Here is a 12,642-nt window from a genome sequence, read left to right on the forward strand (position 1 = left end):
ATTTTAATGGGTCTAACACTAAGTAAAGCTTAGTTGGATATATCCCATAGTCTGGAATGATACATACCGACCTAAAGTATATTTGCTCCGGATTAATTCCACTGAATTAAATAGGAGTTTCTAGATAACATAAGATTGCAATTAAAGAATGCCATTGGGTAAAATGGATTAGGATTTCAAGGTTCTCTATCAGCAAGGGGAGGAGGGCAAGAAGCACATCTAGCGTCTAGATTTTTTCTCCTTAGCCTGTGCCATCAGGACCTTAAAAATATGAACATCAAGGGAAGATTTGATTTCTGAGATCACTTTCAAATCTCACGGTCTTACAGGCAGGCACACTACCTTATTTTGTTGTCAAAATTGCCTTAAAAATCTAGCTTCCATTGCCATGACAACATCATATTCCCCCCAAATCTTAATTTCTTCTTTTAAAAAGAGCATCTCTTTCAACTCAGCATCACAATTAAGTGCTATAGATAGTGTCTGCAATAGGCTAGGGCACCAAAATATATTGGTGCTCCCAGGTTGGGAAAGGGTAGGCTAAGAGAATACCCATCTACTCAAAATCCTACCCATCACTGCTCTATCCCATCCTGTATCATATGGGCATCCTTCTTTTTCTCTGCTGTTAACCAAATACTTTATCTAGCATGTGTTCTACTGTTATCATTTCTGCTACTGCAATTTTAAGAGACATTTGGAATAATTAATAGTGATGAAAAAGATGTCAATCATGTTAAGCAACACAATAACCTTTTAATGGCAAGAAATGTCATCTCTTTCCAACATACGCCCACAAGCAGTTCATTTCATTTTTTATTAAAATAGCAAGAATTAAGAAGTCGATGTAGCAAAGTACACTTCCAGTAACTAAACATTTTTTAAAAAGTGAACCTTCAACCCTAAAGCATGGAAAAATGTCTTCCAGTTTCTGGCATAATTCACTTAATACAACATGGTAAGACTCAATGGAAGAAATCAAAGGCTGGCGTGTTGAGCGAGGAATGTTCTTATTCTTTGTAGAAGCTCTTTCTTTACACTGTCGGGTACCAAGGCTGAAAAGTAAAAATAGGTAGCAAGAGATGAGAGTGGGGGAAAGATGTGAGAAATCAAGCTGAAGCCACATTACATGTGACAACAGTAGTTTACAAGTGCTGCAGTGCAAACACCACTACTTGATTTTTAGAGAATACATATGAAGTGAAGAGCCCAATTTTAAATCCCTCGAGATTCATCCTGTTTAGCTCAGATTAATAACAAACCCCATGAGATCAGAACTTCGGCTCTATCAAAGCCATGCATAGTTCCGGTCTACTGGGAAGTTGGTATCCCTGGGTTTGTCTGAGTTGTTGAGCATCTGGCAGGTCGCAATCTATAGCCCATGGGCTGTCTTTGGACTGATGGATCATATGAACTTTTGCACAGTGGCACGTGTCAATCTCTTCCAAGAGAAATCCCCCAGCCTTAGTCTTTGTAAAAAGTTTGTAAAAAATGCCTGGCAATCAGGCTAGGCTGAATTCAACTTTGATGTTACCTGAAATTATTGTCTGTTTTTGTGTTATAACTCTATTCTATGTCCTTTAATTATTGCCAGTGATTTAATTTGCTGTGATCCACTTGGACGAAACAGAAGAGGCCCTTCCAATCACCAAGAACTAATTAGGATCCAAGCCATTAATAAGCATCAGGAAATACTGAACTAGCTTGATGCATTTCCCAATAATATTGAGGATGCATGTCCAGATGTTACATAAGACAAGTTGCCCATGGCTAGAGCTATGCTGGTGCCAGTGTTTTTACTCAGTACAATTCTTTATTTCATTCTTAATTGCCTATGGCTGATCAAATTAAACACATTCAATTCATCTCTTAGCAAGTAAATGAGCACCATTAGGTACATGCCTCAAGATGACAGAGAATCTTGTTTATAGTAAACCAATTGCGGCATTCTCCTCGATCAAGGATGGAGAACCTGCATCTCTCCAGGTGTTGTTGCACTCTGACTCCCATCAGCACCAGCCAATATGACCAATGATTAGGAATGATGGAAGTTGCAGTCCATGAATGACTGCACAACCACAGTTTCACTATCCTTGTCCTAGATGCTGCAGTACATAAACCTCAGCCAGATACACACCAGTGTTCTATGCGCATGTATCAAAGCAATGTTACTTCTCTTACCTCTGCCTTTGGGAGTAATTTCTGCCACCAAATCATCAACCGTGACATGCTCTAGGCCTTTGTCTTTGATGACATCTAAGCAAGGTTACACACAATACATCAAATTAGAAAATGATAGGCCTAGCCAGTATGACAAAACTCAACACATGTATTGTGGCTCATTCCAAAGCACATTTATGCATTTAACTTTAAGCGATCACATGTGTCATGTCTGCATCCTATACAGAAATAGAATAGAATAGAATAATTTATTGGCCAAGTATCAACCATATTTGGAATTTTGCTTTGACTACATTGCAATGTAAAAAAAACGTACCTATACTTGAGCTAGTGACCATATAAAAGGAGGAACCTCAGTCAACCTAATTCTGAAATCATTATCAGATTTAGCTTGCTAGAAGCATAGCCTGGGTATAAATATAATATAGAAAAATTAAACTTTCTTTAAATAGAAATTTTAAGCAGCTCATGGTTATGCACCAGAAGATTGAATAAATCTTCTGAGAAATGAACATCAGATTTAGCTTGCTAGAAGCATAGCCTGGGTATAAATATAATAGAGAAAAATTAAACTTTTTAAAAATAGAAATTTTAAGCAGCTCATGGTTATGCACCAGAAGATGGAATAAATCTTCTGAAAAATGGACATTCTGGTTCTGGAAAGAACTGGGTCTAAAATGCAGTGCTTAAAACTGCTGGAATGGAGGTGGAAATAGACATGTTTTTAAAAAATCTGTCAGCATTTAAAATGCAGGTATATAGGCACTCACTTCCATATGCTTTGTACTTACGGCTTAGCTCTGTCAATACATTCACAATTACCAAGATCAACCAACAATTACCTTTGCAGTGTGCCTTCAGCTGGTCCTTCCAGCCACATTCAATTAATTTGGCTCTCAGTAACTCTTTAAGGCTGTAAAACAACATGCCGTTAGAGGACAGTAAAGTAAACCGCATTATCGAGCCACAAATATAAACTACCACACATAAGAGAGATTAGCACAAACAAATGCTTGGAATGTGGAATCTGCACTGATCCAAGGGTGACACACCTTTGGCTCTCCAGATGTTTCTGGACTGCAGCCACGCTAGCTGGGGCAGAGGAGTCCAACAACCTGAATTAGGAAGCTAAAATGGACCCCAAAAGCAAAATCCCAAACCAGCTAAATTTGTAGCTTTTTTTCTACTCCAAGTGATTAAGGGCAGCATACATGGTCCCTACCACCCACCAATTTATTGTCTGTACAACCGTACTTAGTTAGGCTGAGTGATACCGACTAGCTACAGGGGATGCTACAAATTGCTCCACTATTGACAAAAGGAAGCTTATTTCCAACAGTTCTCCTCTCCATCTGCAGTTCCTCCTGCATACCCCTCCCAAGACCCCCAGAACCAGATTTACAAGGTCTTCAGGGAACGGCTTTAAAAGAGCTTTAGACAAATTCTTGGAGGATAAGGCAATAGGTTGCTCCAACCCTTGATGGCTATGTTCTGCCTCTATGGTTGGAGGCAGTAATGCTACTGAATGTCAGCTGCTAGAAATCACAGAATGGGAGAGTGCTCTTGTGCTTGGGTCCTGCTTGTAAATTTCCCATAGGCATCTGGCTGGCCACTGTGAGAACAGGATGCTGGCCTAGATGGGTTACTGGCCTGATCCAGTAGGACTCTTCGTATATTAACACACTTTTTCTCTCTCTAGTAATGAACACAGAAGGCTCCAATCCTAACCATGTGGGGTGATGACTGCAGTCAGAGAGATGCAATATATTTCTACATGTGGAACAGGAAACAAAGCCCACCTACCGTTCTCGTTCTCCTGTTTCGATTAGCTTTTGGTTTATGCTTGCTCTCATTTGGGCATCTTTATTCATTTTTTGGGGAGTCTATATGTGAACAACCGATCTACTAAATAAATAAATAAATGCAGAGATTAACCTTACTGAGACACAACATCTACCATCCATCTAAAGTGGGTGTACACAAAGAAAGGTGAATAAAGCCCATGAGTTACATGTGGTTGCTTGCCAGAGACTTGATAACAGGAAAGTTGTCAAGTCTCAGAAGGTGACAATGGATGGCTGGATGGGCAGGGTTCGATCAGGGGCGAATCACAAAGTACACGGACCTGTTCTGAGATTTTCCAATGCTTTGTTCGTTCATTCCATTTTTATAGTCTGATACTAAATAAATCCATTCTTTCCATCTGACACAAGGACCTCAGTGGCAAGACAACAACTTCTGTTGTTGATTCAAGAACCAAGCACAATGATTTTCTTAGACCAGAACAGTGAGATCATATGCAACTGCAATGTTTTATTAATAGATTTTACCAATTCCAAACCACTCCCAATAAAAGTGGCTCTTTGTTCCCAGCATTTTGACCTGGTGCCAATCATTTACCGGAACAAAGTCCTATTAAATTCAATGCAACTAATCCCAAGTATTAATTGTATACAGCCACCTTTGCCCTCCAAATGTTCTGGAATACAACTCCTATCATCCCTGGCCATCACTAATGGGAGATGTAGTCCAAAACAACTTAGTTCAGTGCACTGCAGCATTAAAAAGGACCAGGGAGGAGCAAAACAGCTTAAAAGCTCCTCTCCGGGACCATGTACATTTTTGTGGGCTCCGTAAGTCATCGTTTGGCTTACCTTATTGTGCAAATGAGGTCATTGTTTTATGTAATATGACAGTCAATTTTTTTCTGGCAAAACTAAACATGGTTTTTTTTTTCTTCTTCAGTTAGGAACAGCTGGGGGCAGGGAAAATGTGTGTGGGCTTTTGGCAAGGTATCTTCCTGTCTGTGCCATCCCCCCCCCACTCATTTAAAATCAACCCTAAAGCAACCATTAGCCCCAAAGAGGAGAAAAGGAAGGTACACTACAGGAACCAGTCTTGTTTCCTCTTTGAGACCACTAACAGCTGGGGGCAATTTAAATTCAGGAAATACTGTAAAAGAGAAAGGGTTAAGACTCCCCCCCCCTTCAACATCAAACTAAATCTCTCCCACCGCCCTCCAATATTTGTTCTTAATTTTAAAAAATCATTTTAGAGTCCCAGTAACGGATACACCACATGTTCTGACCCTTCACTTCACAAAGCAAATGTAAATTTGTGAGGGGAAAAGAAAAAGACAGGAGCCAAAAAGTGCACATTTGAAAATTTTCGTCCAGAGGCATGACGAGAAACTTACGTTTTAAGAAAGGAACACACACTATGTCGTTCCCAAATGGATTTCAATCACCACGGATTTCAGCGCTCCCTCTGCAAGGAAGATACAATTGATAGTTTTAAAACTGATCAGAAATAATGCAGCCAAAGTCATTATGACGAGTCAAATTTAAAAGGAAACAACAACAACAACAACAAAGCATTTGTCCTTCAAAACCAAGCATAGGCAAACTCGGCCCTCCAGATGTTTTCGGATTACAACTCCCATCATCCCTAGCTAACAGGACAAGTGGTCAGGGATGATGGGAATTGTAGTCCCAAAACATCTGGAGGGACGAGCTTGCCTGTACCTGTTCAAAACAGTGATGCTTTTAATGCAATTGATGGTCACTATTTGTGGTCACCAATGATGTCTCTCCACCCCAGCCTTTCTGCATTTGCAGAGAACATAGGAAGGCATGTGGACAGAGCTCAGCACAAAGAAGAAATCAGAAGCTGGAAGCAGCAACGGGGCCTCGAATTGCACTTGGCTGCCTTAAGGATGCTACACCACCCACTCTGATAGCACACGTAGAAGAAATCAGGCAAAGGAATCATCTAGTCATAATTTTGCAGTGGGTTTTGGGAGAAGGAAATAAATATTGAAACCTCCTCTTCCCACCTCCTGGGATTTGGACACAGTCAGCTTTCATTTCTCCAGGCCACACCACCCCCTCATCTGCATTTGTGCGCCATCAAACTTAGGATAAATAAATGTTGGTCTCCTGTGTCCATTACTAAAGATCCCTTGACTGAGTTCTCACAGAAAAATAAAGCACTTGGAGGACAAACCCACCCTGCACCACTGAGGATTAGAAAGCTCCCTATTTGGAGCCCTGTACAACTGCTGCCAATAAATCATACCTACTGAAAACCAGACTGATCAATTGGCTTATTACACGGCAGCAAAACCAGAAGCGCATACGCTGGTGTACCATTCAGGTGTTATGTGTTCTAAGAGTGGGGGAAACTCCGGCGTGCACACGCCACAGTCACGTTTAACGTGAGAACGCACCCTGAATCACCATCCCATTTTAAATGCGCTCACGTTTCTAGTTGCCTGGCCACCAAATTTCCAAAACACGCAAATGCGACCTACTGAAGTAAGGCGAATTTACAGCCACCCAGATTTCACACTGGGGAACTTGGATCTGAAAGAAAGAGCCTTTCCCGACCCCCACGAGCACAGTATGTATCTGGAAATTGGAGGGCGGGGAGTAGCCAGTTCCAAGTGGGGAGATAGGGAGAGGATAAGGAGCCATTCTTCAGTCTAGGCGACCAAGACGCCGCCTCCTCCGCCATACATCCCCCCCACCTGCCGCCGACAAGTCAGATTACCTGCCCCGGAGGAGACCCGATCCCTTCTCGTCCGGCTCCCGAGACCAAGACTTAACAGAAATCTCAACGCCCTGCCTAATCTTCCCCGCCGCAGGGATGCATGGGAAATGTAGTCCTTGGTTGCGAACTCTGCGGGCCCTGGTTACGGCAGAAGAACTACAACTCCCAGAAGGCCCTCCAGCGGCTCGCCTGCTTTGCTCGAGCCCCCACCCCCCGTCTCGAGATGAAACTATGCCTCCCACAATCCCTTTCGGCAGCTTCGACTGCTGCAAACCGTTGGACTGGAGGGTGCTTTTCCACGCAGTCTTGCGCGGGTTCAATTCAGAATGGTGCAAGTATAGAAAGAAGTCGGAGGAGGAAGGCTGGTTTTCGTGGGGTCGAGGTTGCGAAACTTTACCCAGGAGTTTAGGTGTCACTCAATTCAGTAGGACTACTGTAATGGATTTGCTCCCATCGAGTGTGCAGCTTTCCGTAGATGCAAATCTTTGCTGATTTCTTTCTTTTTTTTAAAAAAAAATATTTATTTGGTTTTTCAAATTAAATTTTTACAGAGGTATAGCACAAATAAATAATAAAAACAAGATCCCAAGGAATCTCTTGAAGTTCCATCCTCCCCTTTGTGGGTCCTATTATTAATCCTTTCCTCCCGCATCTTTTATGATAATCCAAAACATTTACCACTTTTCCATTATGTCCAGAATTCAACCTTCAACTACAAGTGATATTCCGATCGTACTAACGATGTAAGTTATAAATTTTCCCCATTCCTTGTTAAAATATTGGTCTTCCTGATTTTACTTCTTTGCTTTTTTTCACTCCCAGGTAAATATGCCTAGCTAAAGCTAAACACTGTTAATTAATACGTAAGAAAAGCACGCAAGTGTATTTAGCAAACTTAATGGGCTCCTCATCAACTCTTGTCACTAGGAAGCAAAAAAAAAACCATTTGAAAGTGCAGTTTACTTCTGAGCAAAGTCCACAGGATTAGATTGCAATACGTGCTTTTACCCCGGCAACCATAGAGTTGGGCACCTGAGGGTCATCCAGTCGAACCCCACCCTCCTGCAATGCAAGAATCTTCTTTGCTCAACATAGGGCTCGAACCCATAACCCTGAGATCTCATAGTTTACCGACTGAGCTATTCTGCACACCTTTTAAACTGCACCCCCAAGCCAGACTACACCGACCTATCCCGCGCGCTCTGAAGTCCGCACAGTGGCGGCAGCAGCTCTCCAGCCCTAACTGGGGATGCCAAGGCTTGGATTTGGGAAACTCCTCCTTTACCGACGAGTAAAGCTGCAGTGTGAAGAGGCTTACTCCCCTTTTGTTGCATGCGCACGGGAGCTACATCTAAAAACTACATCTCCCGGCGTGCCTCAGTACCCAGGATGCTTTGCGGCCGCGAGAGGCGCTTCGTCGGCCGATCGCGACGCCTCGCCGTTTCAACAACAACTTTATTGGTCCGCCGGTTCCCGGGCGGCATGGAGGCGGCGGCGAATTGCTCCCTTCGCGTCAAGCGTCTGCTTTTGGACCCCAAGTTCGAGGGATACAAGTTGTCCCTGGAGCCGCTGGCCTGTTACCAAGTGGGCCTGGACTCGCGTGAGTACCATGGGGGAGAAAGCTGTGAGGGGCCTGGCCGCCTCAATACTTCCTGTCACCACCGGGGGGGGGAGGAGAAAGGAAAAGGAACCCCCTTTCGAAACTATAGCAGTGTTTATTGGGGATGATTTCCTACTTTTTATTATCTTTACTATGCCTGTAAGACAGGCGGGGTAAAAAGTCCTGGAAGTTTTCTCTCTCTTTTTTTTTAATATTAAAAAAGGTATGAGGATTCCTACATTGCAGTAGGGTGGGCTAGATGAAGCTCGTGGCCCCTTCTCTACAATTTTATGATACTGTGATATCAGATCTTCCAAGTATCCCTATTTTCCATGGGCGTCCCAGTTTTAGAGAAGCCGTCCCGGTTTCTGATTTGATCCCAGATTGTCCCAGTTTTCCTTAGGATGTCCTTATTTTCACTGAAGAAATGTTGGAGGGTATGGAATTAATCCGACTCCTAAGTCGTCTGAAGGCAATCCTGTATAGGGAAGGAGAAATGTTGGAGGGTATGTGATATAAACTCTTGTCTTGAGAATTAAGAGTTCATGTTACAAACCCTTCCTCTGTCAGGCCTGGAGCCTAAAACGTCTTGTTGTGGGGATTCATTATTATAATTATCACTGTAATTTAGTAGGGATAATAATGACTCCTCTTGCTTTCAAATAAGGGACCCAGGTGGCGCTGTGGTTAAACCACTGAGCCTAGGGCTTGCTGATCAGAAGGTCGGCGGTTCGAATCCCTGTGACGGGGTGAGCTCCCATTGCTTGATCCCAGCTCCTGCCAACCTAGCAGTTTGAAAGCACGTCAAAATGCAAGTAGATAAATAGGAACCGCTACAGGTAAACGGTGTTTCCATGTGCTGCTCTGGTTTGCCAGAAGCGGCTTTGTCATGCTGGCCACATGACCTGGAAGCTATACGCCGGCTCCCTCGGCCAATAATGCGAGATAAGTGCGCAAGCCCAGAGTCGGTCACAACTGGACGTAATGGTCAGGGGTCCCTTTACCTTTACATTTCAAATGAAGTTGAAGGTGGCTGCCAAATACAAATTTATTATCATTATTATTATTAGTCTCTGCTTGCTTTCAGAAGAAGCTGAAAGTGGCTGGCAAATCCATATATATATTGGTTAGGTTGGCATCTGTCTGTCGCAGGAGACTGGCGGTGTGTGCCCGTGGGGATGAAGTTAAAAACTGTTTAGTGACTGGCAAATCCACATATTTATTTATTGAATTTGTATGCTACCCTTCTTCCGAAGCTCACAGGGAAGTTTACAGAATAAAAATTGCAAACATGCATAACATAAAAGCAAACAAAACAATACTTGCCCCGCACACAGTTTAAAGGCCATTTTTGTTGTTGTTTAGTCATTTAGTTGTGTCCAACTCTTCGTGACCCCATGGGCCAGAGCACGCCAGGCACTCCTGTCTTCCACTGCCTTCCGCAGTTTCGTCAAATTCATGTTGGTAGTTTCAAGAACACTGTCCAATCACCTCGTCCTCTGTTGTCCCCTTCTCTTGTGCCCTCCATCTTTCCCAACATCAGAGTCTTTTCCAGGGAGTCTTCTCTTCTCATGTATTGGAGCCTCAGCTTCAGAATCTGTCCTTCCAGTGAGCACTCAGGGCTGATTTCCTTAAGAATGGATAGGATTGATTTTCTTGCAGTCCATGGGACTCTCAAGAGTCTCCTCCAGCACCAAAATCCAAAAGCATCAATTTTTCGGCGATCAGCCTTCTTTATAGTCCAACTCTCACTTCCATACATCACTACTGGGAAAACCGTAGCTTTGGTTTGTTCAATTAGCCAAAGGCCACAATATTGAAGTACTGCAATTTCTGTTTCTAGCGCTAATCTTTATATCAGAATATTGATGTAGAAAACTGAAACCATTAATAATATCCAAAACAGCCATCTAAACTAAAGCAGCATCAGAAATAAACTAGTGAGGTGGGGTTTGGTGGATGGTAAAGGGGTGTTTATGAAGATATTTTAACAAGGCATGTTTTTGCCATCCATCTGGGACAGTGGTGACAGGGCATTCCTGACATTTCTCACTGGATTTTACAGGGCGATCGCTGCTAGAAAGACTTCTAGTCATACTTCTGAGAGGCTCAAGGAATAGGAGGATCTTGATTATAGGGCCAGAAAGGGCCTTTACGATTAATGATAGTTAGTGTGGGTGTCTGCAGATCATATGTCTTCAACTTTTTCAAACACAGGCCTTGCTTTTAACCTCACCATGCAACACTTAAAAAAAACAATTTAGTGATCCTGCACATGATTAATCAGAAGCTAGTCCCACTGTGCTTGGCCTTATTTCCTACTAAGTCTGCTTACTATTTACATCCTTAGGCTGCAGTTTGTTTGCTGACTTGTTGTTGTTGTTGTTGTTTAGTCGTTTAGTCGTGTCCGACTCTTCGTGACCCCACGGACCATAGCACGCCAGGCACTCCTGTCTTGCACTGCCTCCCGCAGTTTGGTCAAACTCATGTTCGTAGCTTCGAGAACACTGTCCAACCATCTTGTCCTCTGTCGTCCCCTTCTCCTAGTGCCCTCAATCTTTCCCAACATCAGGGTCTTTTCCAAGGATTCTTCTCTTCTCATGAGGTGGCCAAAGTATTGGAGCCTCAGCTTCACGTTCTGTCCTTCCAGGGAGCACTCAGGGCTGATTTCCTTAAGAATGGATAGGTTTGATCTTCTAGCAGTCCATGGGACTCTCAAGAGTCTCCTCCAGCACCATAATTCAAAAGCATCAATTCTTCGGCGATCAGCCTTCTTTATGGTCCAGCTCTCACTTCCATACATCACTACTGGGAAAACCATAGCTTTAACTATACGAACCTTTGTCGGCAAGGTGATGTCTCTGCTTTTTAAGATGCTGTCTAGGTTTGTCATTGCTTTTCTCCCAAGAAGCAGGCGTCTTTTAATTTCGTGACTGCTGTCACCATCTGCAGTGATCAAGGAGCCCAAGAAAGTAAAATCTCTCACTGCCTCCATTTCTTCCCCTTCTATTTGCCAGGAGGTGATGGGACCAGTGGCCATGATCTTGGTTTTTTTGATGTTGAGCTTCAGACCATATTTTGCGCTCTCCTCTTTCACCCTCATTAAAAGGTTCTTTAATTCCTCCTCGCTTTCTGCCATCAAGGTTGTGTCATCTGCATATCTGAGGTTGTTGATATTTCTTCCGGCAATCTTAATTCCGGCTTGGGATTCATCTAGTCCAGCCTTTCGCATGATGAATTCTGCATATAAGTTAAATAAGCAGGGAGACAATATACAACCTTGCTGACTTATATGAGAGTAAATCTGATTGAGCTCAGTGCTTCTGAGAAAATATGTTTAGGATTGCACTGTAAGTTATTAAAAATATGAGCATTTTTAAAAGTTGAAAAGCTCCCCCAAGTGGGCAAACTTTATAATAAAAAAGTAGTTGGAATACAAATGATAAAAACAGCAAGAAAATCATAAGGACACGTCATGCAATGGTAAACAAACAGCACTGAATATATATATATATATGGTTACAAATCTAGAGTTAGTGAATGTTAGAAATTAGTAAAATGGTTGCATTTAGAAAATATTTGGAGTGTTGAAGGGAAGATTCCAAGCCAGTGGAAAAACACGGGCCAGGGCCTCCCTTGGGAGAGAGGCTGTTAACAGGACAAAAGGTGTTGATGGCCTATCACAGAGAAATCCTTGGCTCTGGTTGCCAAAGTTACAATGATGTAGGTTACAGGAAAATTGTCATCTTTTAAAACTAGGCTTGGAATAGGGGGCAAGTAGATGGATGCAGAGGGGTTGCTTGGACCACGTGTTTCCTGGGAACAAGAAATGAAGTTAGTAGGACTAGAGGCAGAGGCCTTGAGGGGCAGAACCATATTGCCCTGGGACAGGGGAATGGATATGTATTGGAATCTCATGCTGCACTGCTGTGGGGAACAAGCCCCTCTTGAGATGCAAATACTGTAAACTCTGTACTCCCTCCAGCTACACCCGGGTATAAATATGTGTAAAATAAACCATATTTTTAAAAGACGCAATGGTCTCTGCTGCGTCTTGACTCCCAACAGAAACATGACCCTGGGTAAGTGCCTGTATCCCCCGGGATCTTGCTACTGCTCAGCAGAGATTGGGGGTGGCACACAACCTTCATAACAATGTTTATAGTACAATGTTAAAATTGGCTTGAAGGCATTAGGAGCATAGGAAGCTGCCTAAGACTGAACATTACATTGTCTACTGCACAGACTGGCAGTATCTCTTCAGGGTTTTAGGCTGGAGTTGTTCTCAGTTCTACCTGGAGATGCTGGGG

At 43.0% G+C, this 12,642-nt stretch overlaps 2 protein-coding genes across 6 annotated transcripts in view; one reads left to right on the forward strand and one right to left on the reverse strand.

Moving 5' to 3' along the window:
• Positions 1-210: 210 nt before the first annotated feature.
• On the reverse strand, positions 211-6,838 carry ENY2 (ENY2 transcription and export complex 2 subunit). Of its 5 annotated transcripts, none has more exons than XM_035125302.2 (6): positions 6,733-6,838; positions 5,378-5,448; positions 3,985-4,083; positions 3,024-3,094; positions 2,182-2,256; positions 211-1,055 (listed from the first exon to the last, which is right to left on the reverse strand). In XM_035125302.2, exons 3-6 carry the CDS (start codon positions 4,050-4,052, stop codon positions 979-981), a joined length of 291 nt encoding a protein of 96 aa, XP_034981193.1. In that variant the 5' UTR covers positions 4,053-4,083; positions 5,378-5,448; positions 6,733-6,838; the 3' UTR covers positions 211-978. The 5 variants fall into 5 exon arrangements, with proteins under 5 accessions (XP_034981193.1, XP_060133647.1, XP_034981192.1 ...); XM_060277664.1 differs by having other exon boundaries at positions 6,710-6,836; XM_035125301.2 differs by having other exon boundaries at positions 216-1,055; positions 3,985-4,086.
• Positions 6,839-8,147: 1,309 nt separating this feature from the next.
• The window catches only part of NUDCD1 (NudC domain containing 1), a 51,638-nt gene continuing 47,143 nt past the window's right edge, over positions 8,148-12,642 (forward strand). The window contains exon 1 of the mRNA XM_035125255.2: positions 8,148-8,332. Within this exon, the coding sequence (XP_034981146.2) occupies positions 8,215-8,332 (118 nt within the window). The 5' untranslated portion in view covers positions 8,148-8,214. The remainder of the gene's footprint in view (positions 8,333-12,642) is intronic.

The sequence above is a fragment of the Zootoca vivipara genome, chromosome 8 (genome assembly GCF_963506605.1).
Source record: "Zootoca vivipara chromosome 8, rZooViv1.1, whole genome shotgun sequence".
In the NCBI taxonomy this organism is placed as follows: Eukaryota; Metazoa; Chordata; class Lepidosauria; order Squamata; family Lacertidae; genus Zootoca; species Zootoca vivipara.